The sequence below is a fragment of the Xiphias gladius genome, chromosome 3 (assembly GCF_016859285.1).
Source record: "Xiphias gladius isolate SHS-SW01 ecotype Sanya breed wild chromosome 3, ASM1685928v1, whole genome shotgun sequence".
Taxonomy (NCBI): Eukaryota; Metazoa; Chordata; class Actinopteri; order Istiophoriformes; family Xiphiidae; genus Xiphias; species Xiphias gladius.
In genome coordinates this window covers 5,455,064-5,475,530 of record NC_053402.1, presented here as the reverse complement: position 1 = coordinate 5,475,530, position 20,467 = coordinate 5,455,064, and the positions used below count along the sequence as shown (strand labels likewise).

The following is a 20,467-nucleotide window of genomic DNA, read 5'->3' as shown; positions in this document are numbered from 1 at the left end:
TTTTCCGAGTGCCAGGCATCTGTTTAGAGGAGCCCATGGCTGCTGATTGTTGGGACAAGGTTTGAGGAGTCAGGGTATTTATAGAACTTTGCCTCACCTGGCCTTTCCTAATGATGACTGTGAACAAGCCACAGCCCTAACAAGCTAATTAAGGTCTGAGACCTTGGTAAAAGTGATCAGAACTTAAATTTTCTTGGGGTACCCAGTCTTCTGTATGGTGCTCCTTTCCTTTTTTTCCCCTCAAAATTGTACAAAACAAAAGTAATACACTAATCTTGCTTAAAATGTTGAAAGGAATGTTTCATCTTAAACTTTATGCCTTTTGAAGATCAGTTCATCTTCTACTCACTTAACTGTTCACAGTAACAGAAATTATGACCAGGGGCGGCCAAATTTTTCCACGCCACTGTATACAGTTAAGCCAATAAGTAATTGGACAGTGACACAATTTTCATAATTTTGCTTCTGTACACCAACACAATGGATTTGAAATGAAGCCATCAAAATGTGATTGAAGTGTACACTTTCAACTTTAATTCAAAGGGTTTAACAAAAGTTAACTATTATTTCATGTATAGTCTCTCATTTTCAGATGCTCAAAAGTAATTGGATAAAAACTACATAATTATAAATATAGAGGTTATTTTTAATACTTGGATGAAAATCGCTGAAGTCTGGACCCATGGACATCACCAAATATTGAGTTTCCTCCCTTTACTGCAGCCGCTTTCAGTTGCCGCTTCTTTGTGGGTCTTTCTGCCTTCAGTTTTGTCTTCAGCAAGTGAAAAGCATGCTCAGCTGGGTTGAGGGCTGGTGATCTACTTGGCCATTGAAGAATATTCTGTTTCTTTACTGTGAGCAGCTCTTGGGTTCGTGTTGCAGTATGTTTTGGGTCTTTATCCATCTGTACTGTAAAGCACCATCCTATCGGTTTTGCAGCATTTGGCTGAATCATGGCAGATAGTATTAGCCCTGTACACTACAGAATTCATCCTGCTACTTCTATCAGCAGTCAAATCATCAATCAACACCAGTGACCCAGTTCCATTTCCAGCCATGCATGCCCATGCCATAAAACTGCCTCCACCATGTTTGACAGATAATGTGATATGTGTTTGATGATGAGCCCTTCCTATTCTTTTCCATACTCTTCTCTTCCCATTATTCAGGTACAAGTTAATGTTAGTTTCATGTGTCCAAAGAATCTTGTTCCAGAACTGGGCAAGCTTTTTTTTAATATATATATATAAGTTAAATAAGTTTTGTATAAGTGTATACGTTTTCTCGCAGTCTAATCTGGCCTTGCTGTTCTTGAATGTTACCAGTGGTTTGCACTTTGGGGTAAACCCTCTGTATTTACATTCATAGAGGTGTCTCATGATTGTACACTTTGACAATGAATACCTACCCTCACTTTCAGCCTACTACTGAAAGTGAGGGACTATGCATAAAAATGGCTTTAATTGCTAAATGGTTAATGCAATATTTTTGCCAACCACTTGAATTAAAGCTGAATGTCTACACTTCAGTCACATCTTGATGCTCTCAAATCCATTGTGGTGCTGTACAAAAGCAATATTACAAAAATTTTCCAAATACTTATGTACCTAACTGTATATACACGTTTGTGTGTGTGTATACTTTTTTTTTAACCACTTTTTCTTTTTTATTCATTTATATTGTCCTTTATTATATATGCTAGTTATTAATTAATTAATTTACATTTACTTCTTCTCTCCTCCTTTTCCTTGCACACACACATTACTCTGAACAAACATAAATATACAACACACTAACACAACACATGTCCATACGAGCACAGAAACATGCAGATACGAAATGTCGTTAAATATTTCTACCACCAACATAACAATTAAAAATCTATCCCAAATTTCAATCATAACCTCTGTTTGTTGCATCTTATTGTTTTGTGTTATTGTGTGTATGTATGTCTGCGTAATTATTTTCTTTTTCTAAAGTTTTTTTGTACTATGCCCCATTACACTAACAAAAGAAAAGAAACAAGTCAATGTAGCTGATGATGCAGCAGTTGTGCAATATTTGTTCCTACACTGAAACCAAGTGAACAAAATATAAACTTGTGTCTTTGAACTGATTAATTAATTTGAGCTGTTTAATCACACTGTGTCATTGTCTCAGATCTGCCACAGCCGCACTGGAGAAATCAACCCAGTCAAAGTCAGCAACCTTGTAAAACTGTACGTCCAGCGCTACAAATACTTCCGGAAACATGGACGCAAAATGGATGAGGAAGAGAGGGATGACAGGGAGCCCGGTGTGATGCATTCCTCCGCCTGATAAGAGACTTTTTAAAAATGTTCCTCTGCATCGCCTTCTGCTCAAGATGTGAGCCATCCACTGATTGTTTTTGTCTGATATTTTTATTGGTTTCATGGCCCTTATTGTTTATGTTTTTATGTGATTTTATGGAAGTCTCTGCCCTTATCGCTGTGATCTCACTGTAAATATGTCTCACGTTAAAAATGTATCACGTACACAATGCTGAAGAAGGAGATTCTACCATGCACACCTGTGTGATCTAATACAGTACAGTACACCAACCCTGCAATAAATTCCACCTTTACGAAGTATATAGATTTTAGTTTTTGTTGACAATGGCCATTAGACATTTCACAGTGGTGGTAATGATTGCCCATCCCCATGTATATCAGAATCCAAGCTGAGGCGAGATGTAATACTGAGTTGCACACATTTATATTGTACCATCCTGAAGGACACTAACAGGCCCACCCCCCAACCCCCTTTTTTTTTTCTCTCTGAGACTTTGCTGACAGTATGCAAACTGGAGCTGTCAGTGAGTTGGGCAGCTGAACAAGCTGAACAATGATGGTTCAAACACATTGACACATCTCTCAGTTCTTTGATTTTACTGTCTGTGTGCATGTGTTACAGAGGTTGAGAAAGTTGCTAAATCTCTTTATAAAATGATTTGACCAACAAAATATAAATGTTGCTTGAAAACCAGTACAAAGTAGAGTTGTCTTGTTTATTTTGTTTGTTTTCTGTGTTTGCATTACATTTCCTCCAGTGCTTGTTTCAGAAAGAGGGTCATGAAACCCCTTAGTTTGTTAACCATTAGATGTGGGAATCTCTGGGGTTTCTCTTTGTGAAACTGAGATGACTTTAACTCAGCGGTAGCTTACTCTGTGAACCTAACCTGCTAGCCGTTCAGGTTTTCTTCGACAAACCATGACTTTCTCTCTGTCTCCTACCCTCCTGCTGAGCACTTAAGTCCCTCATTCATACAGTCGATATCAAAGCACTTATCGGAGCACATTAAGTTTACGTTGGGAGAAGTTTAAAATCCCAATTGGACATTATTTTGTTGCCCAAGACCTATCTCTACTAACGTTACCTCTTTTGTGATCAATCAGTAATCAATGTAAGGATAGAGCCCATGCAAAAATCTGATATATGGCCATATATGAACATACTTTTATACATATATTAAATACTGGGACATATAACTTTACATATATGGACATATTTGAGATTCAGATAATCTTCTCAAACATATATTTAAAGTTATATGTGCAAACATGCAGAAAAAATATTATCCCATATAGTCTCTCATATAAGGTGATGTGCATATACTAAATTCCATTATTTATTTATATATCTATATATGGAGAACTTTGTCTGAATATGTTGCAGACATTTGTTTTGGTCATATATAAAGTAGTATATGTAAATACACATTCATTTTAGATGTGTTGAAAATAAACTGCAATATATAGCCAATTTAATTTAGAAATATGTAGTTAACATATTAATATGTTGATACAATAATTTTTTATGCAAAAACTTTAATTCAAATCAACCAATATAAATATAGTTATAATTTCATGCATACAGAAAGATTATATACGCACACCTCCAAAACACTGACATTCTAGTAAAGTGGTACTGTAATATCTCATTTTGCAGTCTCATTTGACGCCAAAGGACCATTCACAATGTATTTAATTTTGCAAAATAATGAATCCAATACTGACTTGTATGTTTACAGTTCACATGTTTACATTTTGCACTATATATTTTTGACATTAAAACTCAAGCTGGGAGTGCTTTCCCCTGACATTAGGATTGAATGACCCCTCCAATTCTTCTCCCATTATTCAGTCTTAGATAGGCACAATGCACGTGTCAAGTATATAAATGAGAAATATGTGCCACTGTGTTAAACACATTAATTCATGACTGCTGACTGAACTGCATGCAGCTATGAAATACTGTTGAAATATTGCTCAACCCAAAAATTCACTGTTAGGTCATTTCAAAATTGCTGATCTTTTCAGCTTGTCAGATGTTGCAAGTAATGATCTGGCAGCTTAATGTTACCACAAGTGTAGCCACCACACTACCAAGTCAGCAGCACTTAATATTATTTGAGGCTTCACTGGCCCTCACAAAGTAAATCAACAATAGGCATAACTTATAGACATTTTGGCTAACAAACAGGCCGGGGTCCTTTCCAAAGGGATTTGATCCAAATGCTACTGACATAAGCATTTGTTATTTTTAAGAGATGGCAAGAGCACCAGAAAAACATCATCTCCTCTTAGAAATGCTGCTTTGCTTTGATTGTTTTTAGTTTTTATTTATTTAGGTTGATAGCGGTGTCTATAACTTAATCATCCATTTTTTTGGTGCTAGCCAGTGTTGGCTAATAAGCTATTCTCTCTCTTGCTCTGGCACAGCTTGATTAAGTCAACAACTGTCATCACATTTGAAATGAGCAACACCAGACTCTGAATCGCTAGAAACTTTTTAAAGTGAATGTGCCATTCCTGCCACTGGAACCAGGCTAGGGGGGGCTAGCCCTAGTGTTTTTTAATTCTGTGCTCAAGTTGTCAATTCATAATGATTCAAAAAAATAAAAACATAATCGAATTTCAGGTTTGGCACATCCATAAAAAGTCACTTTCTGTACATCAGTGAGGCTGGTACAGTTGTAAGGTGTCCAAACACTTTCCCAACATCAACAAAATGGTGTGGGTTTGGGAAGGCAGCAAAGAAATTGTGTAGTTTCTCCTCAAAATACTGACCTAGCATAGCAGCATTCCCCATTTCCCAAATCTGCAACAAAAAATGTATCAACATTGAAAGGACTGCTGTCTGTGAGTGTTACTACATGTGATTTTCTCTTTCTCCGGTGAATCTCTTTTTGAATAAATTACCTCACCCCTTACTATTACCCTATCACGATAAATGACCAGAAGTTCTTCCTCTATGTGATCAGCTACATTGTGGAGAGCCAGCTTGTCAATAAGATCAAGTTCCACCTTCTTATGTCCTCCTCCCATAGCAATGACCTCCTCACACCTTGTAGCACTTTTTACCTGTGTAGGATTGACCCCCAAAGGGACCCCCTGTGTGTTCTTGATAATTTTTAGAAGGCTGTATATGTTATATATGACTCAAATGTGAAGGCTTGGTGAGCAGATAAAAGGACCCCTATCTCTCACACTTTGTGCTAAATAAAGAGAGAGTTGGATATTGTAATACATATTAAGTATACCATAGAAATCCATCATTTCAATCACAAGCATCTGAGCACAATCTCTGATTCAACTATCTGTTGTGAGGTAACACTGTCAGACAAGAGCAATTCTTGGCTTCCACAAATCTTGTCCAGTGTATCAGATAGCGGTCTGGTAAAATCACTTTTAGCAAAGGTATGCTGTAATGTAAAAGCCACGTGGACCACTCATGAGCTTTCCATTAGTTTCTCTCTCTGACTGATATGGGCACTCTGGAAAGACAAGAGGAGGGTTTGATTAGTTAAAGTCCATGATTAATCCCTGGGATACACCTTCCTACATACCTTGGATTGTCTTGATTGTCACATCCAACCCACATATAGGTTACTGATCAATAGTAGATGATAATACAGTAGAATGAGTAAATGAGAGAAAAGATGACAGAAAGAAAGAGTGCAAATCTGCCAAAAAGCTAGAGTAATCTAGACTGCTGAAACTGAAGAGGTTGAAGCAGCCAGTCAGATCATCAAGCCTTTTCCTTTGACAAACAGAATGTTTAAGCAAGGTTTATGCATACTTTTTCAGTGTTAGAAATGTTATGGTGTAGGGGCTGCCCACTGGCTGTGGCCTGCCCAGGAGAAGTGGCACCATAGTTGTAGTCCAGGATCACATTTCTGAAACAAGATGGTGCAATCCCTGAGCTGGAGTACTACTCCAGCACAACTTCTGTATAGTGAAGTGTGTAGAAGTGGCATTCAAAGTGTGTCTGCTGGTTGTAGGACCCTGCAGTTCACAGACCTCAAAGATGGAGGTTAAAAAGTTAGAGCAACACTTGAAAATTTACAGTCTTCACAAGTTGTTGTTAGTGAAATGAATACAACATGTAACATACCTCCTCTGTGGTCAAATGTGTAGAGGTATTACAGCATGATGAAAGACATGTTTCACAGACCTGGAAACAAGTAGTAACCCCCCCCCCCCGAAGAACATGCTGTTGTATTGTTAGTGAACAACTCTCGATGACCCACTGATCTGAAGTCCTGCTGCGACCATAAGATTGACTTAGATCCCTTAGGCTTAACTGACAAAAAATGTAGGGTAAGCATGAAATTGAAGGGTCCTCATTCCAGTGGACCCTCTTCAGTTTTACATAGTGTATCTTTAAAATAATGATTCTCATTATTTCTGAGGAGCACAACCTCACTGCAAGCTTTAGTAATGTGAATCTTTCTACCTTGCTGCAGCTTCTTGCTAGCCTTCTGCTCTCAGTTTTGTCCACAGTAAATGAAAAGCATGCTCAGTTGGGTTGAGGTCAGGTGACTGACTTGGCCATTGAAAAATATTCTGTTTCTTTACCGTGAGCAGCTCTTAGGTTACTTTCAGAGTATGTTTGGGTCAATATCCATCTGTACTGTGAAGCACCGTCCTATCAGTTTTGCAGCATTTGGCTGAATCATGGCAGGATTGCTCTATACACTTCAGAATTTGTCCTGCTACTTCTATCAGCAGTCACATTATCAATCAACACCAGTGACCCAGTTCAATTGGCAGGCATACATGCCCATGCCGTAACATTGCCTATAACATGTGTGATAAATGATGTGGTATGCTTTGGATCACAAGCAGTTCCTTTCCTTCTCCATACTCTTCTCTTCCCATTGTCCTGGTACAAATTAATCTTGGTTTTATTTTTCCAAATAATCTCACTCCAGAACTGGGCAGGCTTTTTTAGATATTTTTCTGGTGAAATCTAATCTGGCCTTTTTGTTCTTTCCTAAACCCTCTGTATTTACATTCATGAAGGCGTCTTTTGATTATAAACTTTGACAATGATATGCCTACCTCCTTGTAAGTGTTCTTGACCTGGGTAGATGTGAAGTTTTTTTCTTCTGTGATCATCCACTTTAGTTCTCTTCCATGGCCTTCCAGGCCTTTCAATGTTGCTGAATTGTTGTTGTTGTTGTTGAGTCATTGTTGTTGAATGGGTGAATGTGGAATATAGTGTAAAGCACCTTGACTGGTCAATACGACTAGAAAAGAGCTATATAAGTGCAGTCAATTTACCTCTTTGAGAGTTCCCATGAACAGAAATGCAAACTCAACACTTGGAATCAACTCCATATCTTTTACCCGTTTAATTTGTCATGAAATAATGAATGAACAGACCACAACTGGACATTAAACTGATCAGTCAATTGTCCAAGTCAATTGTCCAATTCCTTTGAGCTTCTGCAAATTAGGGACTATGTATAAAAATGGCTGTAATTCTTAAACGATTAATGCACTATTTTTGTTTTCTGTGGACAGACACAGCGACTGCTGTCAGGATGTGAATCAGTTCCCCTGCACTGAAACATTTACTGTGCATTAATCACTGCAAAAAAGAAAACTGTGTGGAGCTTTAGAGACACAAGACACTGATCTATGAATAATCATTTCTTATGGTGTGATTGGTCACACTGGGCCATTCCTAGCATTCAGTTACTATATCATATTGTAGATTATTTGATATTTCTGAGTGAAGATGATTGTAGTGCAGCTGAAAAAACTTTTAAAAACTGGACTAAATGTAGTTTAAAAGTGAGTTTTTGAATATAGGCTCTATATACTCTTAACTTGTTTTAACACCATTTCAGTTACTATATTTAAATTTGCTACATGTTGAAATTAAATGCTGTTGAGCAAGATTTTTTAAATGCAAAATAGACATCTGAAAATTCACACTCAGTTTTAACCTACACACTTTTTGAACTGCAAAACACCAAAATCATTAAGCTAGTACTGGGTCAGACTATGAGGTTACAATCATAGATCTATAAATTTATGTCTAATCCATTTGATTTATATCTTCATCTTCGACTTTGTTCCCATCAGTTTACAGCTGAATAAATATATTTAAAAATTTAATATAACAACCAGTAGAATTTCAGCATATTACCATCCATTAAGGAAATTAAAGTCTACTAAATAATGTTGTCTAGTGGACCATGCTGAATAATGTGTAATAGTGTTAACTCACTGACACTTTTCTCCAACTCAGGCTATTTCACTTCTGCTGCTGTGTTTTTTTAAGGATAAATTTGCATTGCCACACATTAATCTTTCTTGTTCCACTGGTTTAAAATTGAAGCTCTGCTCTTTATTTAATCGTCGCCATGGTGAATCGTAGAATCGGTGCTCCAATGATGAGGGCTTTTTTTTTTTCATTAACCAGGCACGCACTTAACTCAGAATTAACATAATCAGAGTTGATTGAACTAACTATGATGAGCTGTGGTGGTACCGAAAACTCTGAGTTTAAATCAAAGCTGAATCAAAATGTCCAGTCTCCGGATTGGCGGACTGGGCCCTCGTGGACTTCGGTCATAGTTCGGACATCGTCAAGTCTGCGAGGGCAGGAAACTGCAAGGCCATGTAAGCCGCTGATAGACAGGCCTATTGGCTACACACATTCAAATACAGAAATGTTTGTGAACATGGACCAGACTATGGCTGACTAAATTTATTATAATTGTTACTGAAATTGGAAGGCCTTCTTTTATTGCTTTTCGGCCATTTTTCCTATTCCATATATTTATCATTACACCCCTTGGCTTTTATTCATTACCATCACTTAAGGAGTACAATAATAAAAAAAAACATTTTGATTACCTCTGTAGCCTCTAGTTCTACATATCTCCGTATCATGATGTGGTTGAGTATATTCTGGCTTACACGATTCAAGTAGCATTTTAAGTAAGTCATTGTTTTACACATTCAAAAATTTGTTTTTTGGTTTTTTTTTAGTCGGCAATTGGAAAAACTACAACGTCACGTCTTTATTGCAATGGATTCGGGGTAATTAAATCAGTGAATTTTGCTAAAGCCTTCAATCCAAGGGAACCCTCTGGAAGGCCCGTTTGAGGCCCTTTCTGGACTAAATGAATTCTGAGTTTGCACAGCCCTCAGCACTCGCAGACTTCCCGGGAACGCTCCCACAAAGTCCGCGAGTCTGCAAGTGCGGGGAAGTGCAGACTTAACCAGACTTTGCTCTTAAAATTACCCAGAATCCATCGCGATATGGACGTGAAGACGATATAATAAATAAATACTTATACATAGCTAATTTTGAATATTTTTTTTTCCTTTTTGCTGTATATTAATTATGTTGCAAGGCTTCATATTGCACTTACAGCAAATCAACAGGCTGAATAATAATAATCCCCATGCGTTCCAGCATATTTATAGGCATGAAGCTGACAAAAATATCTGGATATTTAGACAGCTTTCCCAGTATTTGGAGGATGTATATAATGTAAAGAAGCAGAGTCCTCCGTACATGCCTGTTACCTTGACAAATGATTACTTGGGTCGGGAGCTAAAGATTTAAAACTGAGTTGCAAGTAATAGCTGTAATGCAGACAGTAAATCCTGTCGTCCACACTACAGCGGACTGATGTTACTGAGCCGTGATCACCGCCGCGACGGTGCTGCGCTGCACTTAGGCTATCTGCTACGGTTTACGGCAGAGGTCGTCCCCATACGGCAGGCCACCATTTTACTCCAGGAGAGCAGAACCCGCTCGCACACATTGAGCTAACCCTTGGCCAGACGGTGTGTGTTCTACAGTAGGTCTTTTCTTGTCGTTGTTTATCTTCTTTTTAACTGCGAGTTGGTCCAGGAGACCTGCATACACCGTACGCTTCTTCCTCCGGTCCATGGTGTGACATTTGTCAAACTGCGGAGGAGAGAAGGTAAGAGTCAGACTCGAGGCTCCCTGTTAGCATAGTTAGCTTTGTGACTAATGTAGAACATATTACTGAGGGGCGTTTAAGAGACGATAACCGCAGTGAAAACGATTGTAGCCTAACCTACCTTTATAATGTTGACGCCGTGTGTTTATAAAGAGTGTTTGGCTGTACAAAAGGTGTCCAAAGCGGCCACATGGCGGCACCGTCAGGGAAGATAAACACATTAAGCTAGCTGTCCCTCCGCTGCTGGTGTGGGCCTGCCGTGTACTGATAGCATCCTGCAGCGCGTCGTGCATAACTTACACGTGTTAATGCTTATTCAGGTGAAAGATGACGCAGTTTCTCCCACCGAACCTGCTGGCCCTCTTTGCACCGCGGGACCCCATACCTTTCCTGCCTCAGCTGGAGAAGCTGCCCCATGAGAAACATCACAACCAGCCTTACAGTGGCATCGCACCGTTCATCAGGCACTTCGAGGTGAACTTTTAACCATCCATAATACTTTGAATACATTTATTTATGTACTCTTTTTCCTACGTGCCACATTGTGTTTTTCTTCCCTTTGTGATCAGGATCCTAGAGATGCTCCTCCACCAACAAGAGCAGAGACCCGTGAGGAGCGGCTGGAGAGAAAGGTGAGATATGAATGAGGGGCCTCCATGTGTAGTTAGCAAAGGGGCATTTTAACATTTTTCCCATTTGTAGCCTGTGAAGATGCTGATTCTGACTTCGGATAATACACGTCTGTGTGTGTGTCTATAAGACACCGTTGACTGGCTGTCTGTAAGACTGCGCACCCAGTGCTGTACAAGCATAAGTCACTTAATGCAGAATAATTCCCTGACTGTTTTTTGTTGTGCTCCGTAGTGAAAAAAACATTACTGCAGCAGCATGGTCACACTCCCCCAAGAAAATTTGATGTTGACTAAAAATTCTGCATTTTCAAGTCATTTTGGACCATTATCATTATTATATGAATTTTATAAGAAGAAGAACCAAAAACCAAAGTTGTTGTCTCTCAAAGTTACTGAGACATTAGCGGGAGGATACGTGAAAAAGATTTGCTCACTGATAAAGTAAGCACTGTGTCCTGAAGCAAGCCTTCACATTTTTGGGAGTGATAGTGCACTGTGCTGTAGAAAGTAAAAACAGCCATGTTTCCATCAAAGTATTTTATGAGCATTTTGAAGTATTGCATTAGAAAAGGTTGATGGAAATGGGAAAATTTAAAAAAAAAACTTGCTCAATTGTGCAAAAAAGATTTTACGCTCGCTTGAGGTGGTTTTGGCTTTTTTTTTTTTTTTTAATAAAAAAAAAAATGTATTTATTTATTTATTTATTTTTGGAAAGAGTTAATGCGCTTAATGGCAGATTGAAACACCTTTTCCGGATAAGTTCTGACATAGCAAACATTAAACCTGCATGACTGATCAGTTGTTTCTGGCGTCTTCCCATCTCTGGACGACATGGCCAATAAAAGCTGCCCAATTCAAAAAAAATTTCTGAAGCCCCCTCTTCATTATTCTCTTGTAGATGGCCAAAGCAACTGGTTTTGTTTCATCGTCTTCTTTTTCAAGGTTCCGGTGTTTGACAAACAGCTTTTTTTGTTTCCAGTTCGCAACCTCTACTCATTAGCTAGCAGACTGGGTTACTGCAGTGGAGCAATTCCTTTCTCACTTTCATTCCTGTCTGCGAATAATTTTCTCGTACAAATTAAATTTGTCAGACTTAAGTCTTTTTTTAGCTCATTATCTGTGACAGCTGTAATTCTTGGCAGCCTTCAGAAACTCCTGCAGGTTTAACTGAGTGAATTTTGCTGCATGCTTTATAGTATCCAACAGTGCAACGTATGTGAAGTGTTTTGCTGGATATTTATTCAGCCAAGCAGCTGGAATGAATGGAAATTTAAAACTACAGGGAGAGACAAAGATTATTGCTATGGTTGTAGGAGGGGTTTTAAATCTCTTTTGCTCCGCTTGTGAGGGGAAATTAGTTTTTATAGGCTGATCTGATCTGAGAAGAGTCTCAACAACTTTAAAATGGGCTCTTTCACTGTGTTTTGTTTATGAAAGATGAAGATTGAGATAATAGATAAATCACAGTGATCTTAGAAGGTGGTAACATTACAAGATAAGCAGATTACAGTAAAGGGGAGAGTATCTGAAAGGGTGCTTTATAAAGGTGTACCTAATAAAGTAGCCACAGTCTGTGAATGTTTATAAAAAAAAAAAAGTGTGAAATCATGAATTTGGTGCATACCCTCTATTTTGCTCATAGCACAAGGGGCTTCAGTTTTCCAGCTGTTCATGGGCTGCACACAGACTAGGAAAGCGATCTCAAGCTAGCATTAGCATCTTTATAAGTTTTGCCATTCACAGAGAAGCTTCCCCGAGGAATTGAGGGTTACTCATTTCCTGCAAATCTTTTGTTTTTGCAGAGGCGAGAGAAGATTGAGAGAAGGCAAGCAGTGGTGGAGACAGAACTTAAGCTTTGTAAGTTTTCAGTGACATACAGTACATCCTGTTTTCACTGTGTATGGTCTCTTGGTTTAAACAAATCCTGCTTTCCTATTTACATTATGTCAGGGGACCCCCACAATGACCCTAATGCACAAGGTGATGCCTTCAAGACTTTATTTGTTGCACGAGTGGTGAGTATGTTAAAATCAAACTTTTTTTGTGGATTCAGCAAAAGTGATTATTTTGTAATAACCATTAATGTGTAACGGCATTCTGTCTTTGCTGTAGAACTATGATACTACAGAATCCAAGCTTCGGCGTGAGTTTGAGGTCTATGGCCCCATTAAACGGGTATGTTTAGCTATTGCATCTCTCATCTTAGCAGTAAGTGTACAAACTATACTTCACATGCTCAAAACCTTACCTAAAACCTAAGGGACGCATGAACAGCAAAAGATATGCAACATTAAGAGAGTCTGTCGGTGACACACATTATCTTTTGCACACCATATTCTTTATTTATTTGAATTTACCATCTTAAGTAGAATTTTGTTGTGCTATGTCCCTGTAATATAAAATGTAAATAGTTGTAATTGAAATCACAATGATGAGAGAATTATGCTTAGTCATTGGGACAAATGGAACTGCTTGTACACTGTAACACAAGTGACCTGCAGTAAATGATACATAAGTAAGATAGTATTTAATTTTAATTGACTATCAGACAAGGTTTGATTAAACTCAAAGTTTCGGAGTAACATGACACTGTGATTATTTGCATACACACACTAAGATGTGGTATGAATATGTATTGGGGTGTGGTAGGTCAGTTTGTGTAATGATGAATCCCACAGCCAACCAATGTCTCCATGCCTGTTTGTTCCAGATTTACATAGTCTACAACAAGAGGACGGGGAAGCCTCGGGGCTATGCATTCATTGAGTATGAGCATGAACGAGACATGCACTGTGAGTACCAATGTTGGGCACTGAGCCAAAACCATTCTGTATATGATCACATGTTGATGAGGACAGATCAATGTGACGTACGGGGTGGTTCTTCAAGTGAACCCCCTTTCCTTTATTCTATATGGATGTTATTGTAATGATACGGGGGTGACAGCTTTCTCTAACACCTTGGAGAGGTGATTCCTAGGAATCAAAGGAATCTGACTACTTCTTACAAACGTATGTGCTACAATTTGCATGTTGAAATCAACGTCTGGTGGTTGTGTGATGTGTGTCTGTGTTTTGATGCGTGTTGTCAGTTGATTAATAGTCTGGCTGAGGAGGGGAATGGCTTCATTCAGAGGGGCATTATGGGAAAAATGGGACAACTAAGAGGTAGAACTGTGTTTTTCGTCTGACCCTGACCATCTTTGCCTGTCAAAGGGCACATTGTCTTTTAACTGTTAGGCATTGTAGCTCTGTGGAAGAGCAGCTCTCCTGGTTGGACTGTAATGGTAAGCACAAGGTCAGACTGGTCACCAAGCATTGAATGGGGTTTTTAACAGAAATGTGTCAAGGACTGTATGGAAACCCATCTTTTGTATGACTAGATAATGAGCTTGTTTGTTAAAGTTTTCATTGGTGGTCTTCAACCCTGGTCATGGTGAGATTAGCTCAGCTTCACCACACTAGTGAGATATTTTAAGTTGTTGGTGATGCCACAGTGAATACTGCCACAGTACTGTCTCATTAGACAAGTGAATGGTGCATCTAACACACAGTTACACCATTCTGGGTTATTAGTGCGATCAACTCTTCAAGACCAGAGTTGCTGAATCACAGCTATGTAGTCACAGCAGGGGGTGAACTGCGGGGGGATGTGGGGCTAAACGGTATATTAACTGTGTGTTGTTCTCATTGCCACTGCAGCCGCCAATCTGTGATGGCTATTGGCCAGAGCTGGCTGGCAGATGATGATGGTTATGATACATCTACACCCTACTACCACAGCTCAGTATATGGTTGGTATAATGGGTTTGTATGATGGGTAAGATTTCTTTCCACCCTCCATCTCCTACATAGGGAAGAGGAGCTACGTTCAATGGGTAAAGTGTCTTTCTTTGCAAGCTCTAAAGAGCTTTCAGTGCAGTTATTACTTCTTGGATCTTAGGCTTTGACCATTGAACGCACCCCTGACCACTAGTGTATTAAATGATGCCCAATGATTCTGCCCTTTATGTTAAAGCCACCTTAGGTTACTGAGGGCTCATGCTTTGCAAAAGCAATGACTTTTCTGTGTGGAGGGACACAAGGTCAATGAGCAAGAAAGAAAAATCCAAATGTGTTGTTACATAGCTGTCAGTTCCACTAGCTACTTGTGGAGTTTGTGATTAATGCCAAGCATAGTGACTGAATTTGTAGCAGCTTTTCAGGAAAACAGTGCTGCTGTTTTCAGTCTGTATTGTTGCGTAGCAGTTAATTGCAGTAACGTGTAACTATAGGTCTGAAGGGAAGGCAGTTGTATGAAGAATTCCACAGTTGTCATAATACATAATTACTTTGAATATGAGTAAAAATGATACTCATGACTTTTAGTGCAGTTTCATTTTTTTTTTACATCAAATTCAGAGACAAATGTGGTATGTTAATTTGTATTCTGTAACTGTCTGTGCAGATAGTTAACCTGCATTTATTCTGTCACTGTCAACTGGTAAAATTGGAAAAGTATCATGGTACCTTATTGTATCCGTTAGGCTCAAGTGTTCTGCTAAATATTAATGCTAGTCAAAAAAAAAGCACTGCAAGATGTAAATGATGGAAGCTGGGCATTAGCTCAACTGTTGAGCTTCTCAGCCCTGTTCTTTTAATACCATTAATACACATTTTTCATTCCCCAAGCTGCTAATCTTCTCAGCAAAACTGCCAGGTTGTAGAGCCTAATTAGCTTAATACAATTCTAACCCCATTTAATGTAGATAATGTTCAAATCTCACCTAAAAGGTTGATGCATAATACTATCCAAACTTATAAGTCTGTTCTGGCTTTAATAGAAAAGGCAGATGAGGGGAATTTTCTTGGTAATTCTGCTATATGGGCTATTCATACATTATTTGTTCATTATATAACTAAAGGTAGATCCCAGTTAATGTAGCCTTACAGATTATTTAATAATCAGATTGTCAGGGCAATAGTTCCTGGAGTTTCAGTTTATGACGTCCTTTAAATACGTTACGAAAGTGGACACCCTAAGTCAGTTTGACATTTCAGGCCACTTTAGATTCAAGACATGTCTGCATCAGGAACATGACTTCATTGAATTCTTAGTCAAAAACAAAAAAGTTTTTTACATTAGGTGGTTGGGTTTATGATAATGCAACTCCTGTAAGGAAGGCAGCCTGGGTTGTTTTTTTTTTGTTTTGTTTTTTTTTTTAATTAATTTTTTTTTTTTTTTTTTTTAATTTTTTTTTTTTTTTTTTGTAAGTTTGTTTCAGTTGGTGAGTTTTGGTAGGACTGGTAGGGGTTTGGTAAGGCCCTATCATTGGATGGGAATGTTGTCATCCTTAGGGAACACAGGAAGTGGAGGGGTTCTGGTAAGGCCCCTGATATAGGTGTTGTGACAGTATGTGTATTCTGGTGCTGAGGGATTTTGGTAAAGCCCTAAAATGGACAGCGACTGCTATAAGGTCCATCAGTAAGGGATTATGGTAAGATTGTATAGTATGAGTGAAGGAGTTTGGCAAGGCCTTCAGATTTAATACATCAACTGATGGGTTTTGGTAAGGCCCTCTTCTTGGAAAAGAAAGTTTTCCCCTCAGGGATCATCACCACATCAGACCAGTGTAGCAGCCAGGATGAGCCGCCTGGATTTCGCCAAGTCCTTCGATCATACAAGATGGATTGAAAGACTGTTCTGTGGTATAATGGGATAAGGTGTGGGACGAAGTCTGAAACATACACGAGGTTGGAAATATGCCAAATGCTGGAGATTCTTTGTTGATAAATGCTCCTTACTGTTGGCTTCAATCATGTTGTCTTCTCATGAAGCTTCTAAAAGGTTTCAGCACATCAAAGCAACTACAACAGCAGTGTCTACTGCCATACCATAAGATTTGATTGAAAATTCTGTACTTTTAATAGTGCAAGATAAACTTAATTTGCCTGACCATTGACAAGCCACTGTTCACAACCACTAACTAATTATCATGAATTTGTAAGATATTAAAAGTCAAAATCAAGTGTCAGGACTTTGTACAAATTGTAGATTTCCCTTTCAGCACAGTGTGCTGCACTGACATGATAGAATTTTGAGATTTTCAGTGAAATGATATTTCACCTGTAAGCAAACAGGTCAATAATATATATTTGTCACAGGTAGTGCATACATTACGTACAGCTAGTTAAAGCAGTGATTTTAATTGTAGATAACTACAGCGTTAACTGTCCCAGCAGGTTGGGTTAAATTTGGAAAATGCACTATAAATGCAAATTAGTGAAGAATAAAGAGCTGATTTAAGACAATGTGTCACACTAACTGCGGTTTGACTGTCATAATTTGTCATGGTCAAACCTTTGTGAGAGAGAGAGCATCTATCAAAATATTAGTGGTAACTTCTCACTCTGCTTGTTCAGTAGTATAAAAATAAAGAACTAAAAGCTGGGTATTTAATTGATGCAGTTAAAACTAACATATCAATCACTCATCGGGTGGAAGGAAGTCTACTCCCATTATCCTTCGGCTTTTACCCAGAGAGCAGCCATCTCGGCCCCACCTGCTCCTGGTCAGTATAATAATGCACTGTTTGTTTCCTTGGCCACATTGATGCAGCCGTACTCCGATCTCAACTCTGTCTTCCCTCTCCCTATTCCTCTTCTCCAGCCGCCTACAAGCATGCAGACGGGAAGAAGATTGATGGTAGAAGGGTGCTGGTGGATGTGGAACGAGGACGCACTGTCAAAGGATGGCATCCTCGCAGGCTAGGTCAGCTGCCATTTTTATATTATTCCTGCTTTGTCTTATCTATTGAATTTTTTAAATACAGTGGCTTCAGAAAGTATTCACACTTCTTCACTTTTTGTGTTGTAGGTTTAATTTTACTGGGATAAAACTTCCATTTCTACACTCAATAACCCATAATGACAAAGTGAAAAATGTTTTTAGAAATAATTGCAGATTTCTGGAGGTATGTGCCTAGTATATAAATGTGGAGGTTTGCGGGCGTGCATGCATGTAGTTAGTCTCTGGCCTCTCATGAAGCTGCGACTCTGGGTGTTTTGTTTAACACATAATTTGCATCCACTGCTGCAGCTGGACAATTTTTTCTGACATAGCTGCTGTACACACATGGAAGTTGGCCATTTCCTGATACACTTTTTCCTGAGTACAGAATTTTTTTATTTTTTTTTTCCGCTAAGGCAGTACGCGTTTAAACTGTTACACATACAACAGTGATGTCTGAGCAGTGCAGTCATGTATCTGTGCCGGAAGGGATCCTTACTCCTCTTTTGAAGCGTAGTAGTAAACAACTCCGTTGAAGTTGAGCCTTTCTGAGCTTTCCCCGGTAATTTTGCTGACTGCTTTTTGGAGTCCCTTTAGCTCAGCAGGCGGTAGTAGGTTTACATATGTTCAAGCACGCATACCAGATTGAATTACTTGCTTGTAACATTATGCAAATTCTACAATTTAACAATTTAAGTGTTGAGATGGATAAGCAAAATATTTGCTGCCATGGTAGTGTTCCACTGTTATAAACTCCTGTCTCAAAGGAGTATTAACTGCTGTCTTTGTGTCTGATAAGCCTTCAGTTTTGACCTCCGAGTAAGTATTTTTTCTTAGCCCTGTTTTAGCTGCTTCTTGACACAGTACTGTTGTCTTGGTGAATACAGCATGACTGCAGGTCACATGGATGCATAGGTAGATGTATTGCCTTCAGCAACCAGTGTTGACCCTCTTTAACCCATGTCATCAAGTCTGAGTCCTCACTTAACACACATTTGACTTATGTTTTTCTTGGTTCCTTAACTAGGTGGTGGATTGGGTGGCACTAGGAGAGGTGGAGCCGATGTCAACATCAAGCACTCTGGCCGAGATGATGCATCACGTTATGATGATCGCCCCTTGGGGGGGTGAGTACTTTCAGGGAAGACCTGTCAGGGTATAAAATTTTGTACTGCTGTGTTTAACAGTCTTCACTTTGTCCTGACTGCTCATAGTGATCGGGACCGTGGAGACCGGAGGGAGCGCAGCCGTGAGCGCGACCGGGACAAGGACAGAGACCGCCGTAGGTCCCGATCCCGCGAACGCCGTCGACGTACCCGTTCCCGGGAGCGAGAGAGGGAGAGAGACAGGCAGATTGGAGGAGGAGAGGACAACAGCGGTAGTAGCCGGCGTCGAGAGCGAGAGAGGGAGCGTGGGGGGGCAGCAGGAGGAAACAGCAGGAGTAGGGAGAGGAGTCGAGACCGGAAGAGAAGGAGCAGGAGCCGGGATCGCAAGAGGGACAGGGAGAGAGGCAAGGGGCTGGATGGGGAGGAGGTCAGCCAGGGAGACGCTGCCCCTGAAGGTGGGGAGCGGATGCTAGAGGAACATGAAGGAGAAGTGGGTGAAGGCATGGAGGAGCGTAGAGACAGGGACAGAGAAAGGGACAGGGAACGAAGGCGTAGCCATAGGGACAGAGACAGGCGCAGGGGAGACCGAGACAGGGAGCACAAAAGGGAGCGGGGAGAGAGAGACAGAGGTGACCGCAGAGAAGAGCGTCATGGATCCTTACGAGACGACATGGGCCCCCAGGATGACATGGGCAACGAGGATGAGGGAGGAGCGCCATCACACATGGAAGAGTACAGTCAGGATGGGATGATGATGGACCAGCAGTCAGTGCCATCAGCTGACGGCTATGGCTCCAGTGAGAATGGCTACAAGATGGAGGCACCAGGAGATGAGTACTGAGATGGCCCCTCTCTCAGCAGATTGCCACTCACACAGTAGTTGTTTCATACTGTACTTTAACTTAGCCTGTGACTTTCTGCCAGGGCACACAAAGCCTAGATGAAGTCAGGGCCCACGCAGTATCAGACATCTAGATAGCTTTCCTACTATGTCAAGAATCTGTTGAAATATTCCACGTGATGTTGTTGCATACGCAGTTGATGCATATAAATGATTTGATCTTGCTAATAGTTGCAGCTTTCCTGCATTGCCCAACTAATCCGTGCCACTAAATGTTATCAGATTACTTTAGGGATTCAAGCTAGGTATGTTTTTTTTGTTTTGTTTTGTCCCCCCCCCCCTCCTCTCTCTCTCTCTCGGCTTGGGATGAACTGTAATGACACAAGCTCTATCCTTTTGAGATGGTTTGTTTTGTGTTTTATTTCCCTATTCATAAAGCAGTTACATTGCATGCTTATTTGGGTCCAGTTACTGGTTTCTGCTCAATGTATGTCAATTTGAAGGAAATATAGTATTGTGTGATAATTGAGGGCTCTTCTGTTGATTCATTATGGAATATTTTTTTTTGTCTGCTGTTTGTATGTTAGATTTGCAGGGTTATTTTAATAAAGATGTGACTTAAAGCCTGAGCTGCTCCATAACACACATTTTAAATCCCCTTCACTACACATCCTATGACTTAACTATGCTTTTTTTTTTTTTTTTTAATTTAAAGGCAACCATTGCTTTTTCTTTACCATACACTGAAAAAGAGATAGTGCTGGACATAGACACAGAAGTTGTTACATGATAATTCAGTTGTGATTACAAATTGATTTTACCCTGCATCAGGACATATGGTGTCCACTCTGATGGGGAACGT

General features: G+C 39.6%; 2 protein-coding genes across 4 annotated transcripts in view; both read left to right on the top strand.

The window, feature by feature from the left end:
• scaf1 (SR-related CTD-associated factor 1) overlaps positions 1-3,006 on the top strand; it is an 18,000-nt gene extending 14,994 nt beyond the window's left edge. The window contains exon 5 of the mRNA XM_040123707.1: positions 2,161-3,006. Coding sequence (XP_039979641.1) covers positions 2,161-2,319 — 159 coding nt within the window. The 3' untranslated portion in view covers positions 2,320-3,006. The remainder of the gene's footprint in view (positions 1-2,160) is intronic.
• A 6,995-nt stretch (positions 3,007-10,001) lies between these two features.
• snrnp70 (small nuclear ribonucleoprotein 70 (U1)) lies at positions 10,002-20,221 on the top strand. Of its 3 annotated transcripts, none has more exons than XM_040123745.1 (10): positions 10,002-10,258; positions 10,579-10,732; positions 10,828-10,890; positions 12,693-12,747; positions 12,841-12,905; positions 13,003-13,065; positions 13,601-13,682; positions 17,539-17,640; positions 18,686-18,785; positions 18,873-20,219. In XM_040123745.1, the coding sequence occupies exons 2-10, from the start codon at positions 10,586-10,588 to the stop codon at positions 19,603-19,605; spliced, it is 1,410 nt and encodes a 469-aa protein (XP_039979679.1). In that variant the 5' UTR covers positions 10,002-10,258; positions 10,579-10,585; the 3' UTR covers positions 19,606-20,219. The 3 variants fall into 3 exon arrangements, with proteins under 3 accessions (XP_039979679.1, XP_039979680.1, XP_039979681.1); XM_040123746.1 differs by having other exon boundaries at positions 10,003-10,132; positions 18,873-20,221; XM_040123747.1 differs by having other exon boundaries at positions 10,005-10,118; positions 18,873-20,221.
• The last annotated feature ends 246 nt before the right edge of the window (positions 20,222-20,467 follow it).

Coding starts and splice junctions, on each gene's coding strand:
- snrnp70 (XM_040123746.1), top strand. CDS start 10,586: ATGACGCAGTTTCTCCCACCGAACCTGCTGGCCCTCTTTGCACCGCGG. Junction 10,733..10,827: donor CGTTCATCAGGCACTTCGAG/GTGAACTTTTAA, acceptor CTTTGTGATCAG/GATCCTAGAGATGCTCCTCC. Junction 12,906..13,002: donor CTTTATTTGTTGCACGAGTG/GTGAGTATGTTA, acceptor TCTTTGCTGTAG/AACTATGATACTACAGAATC.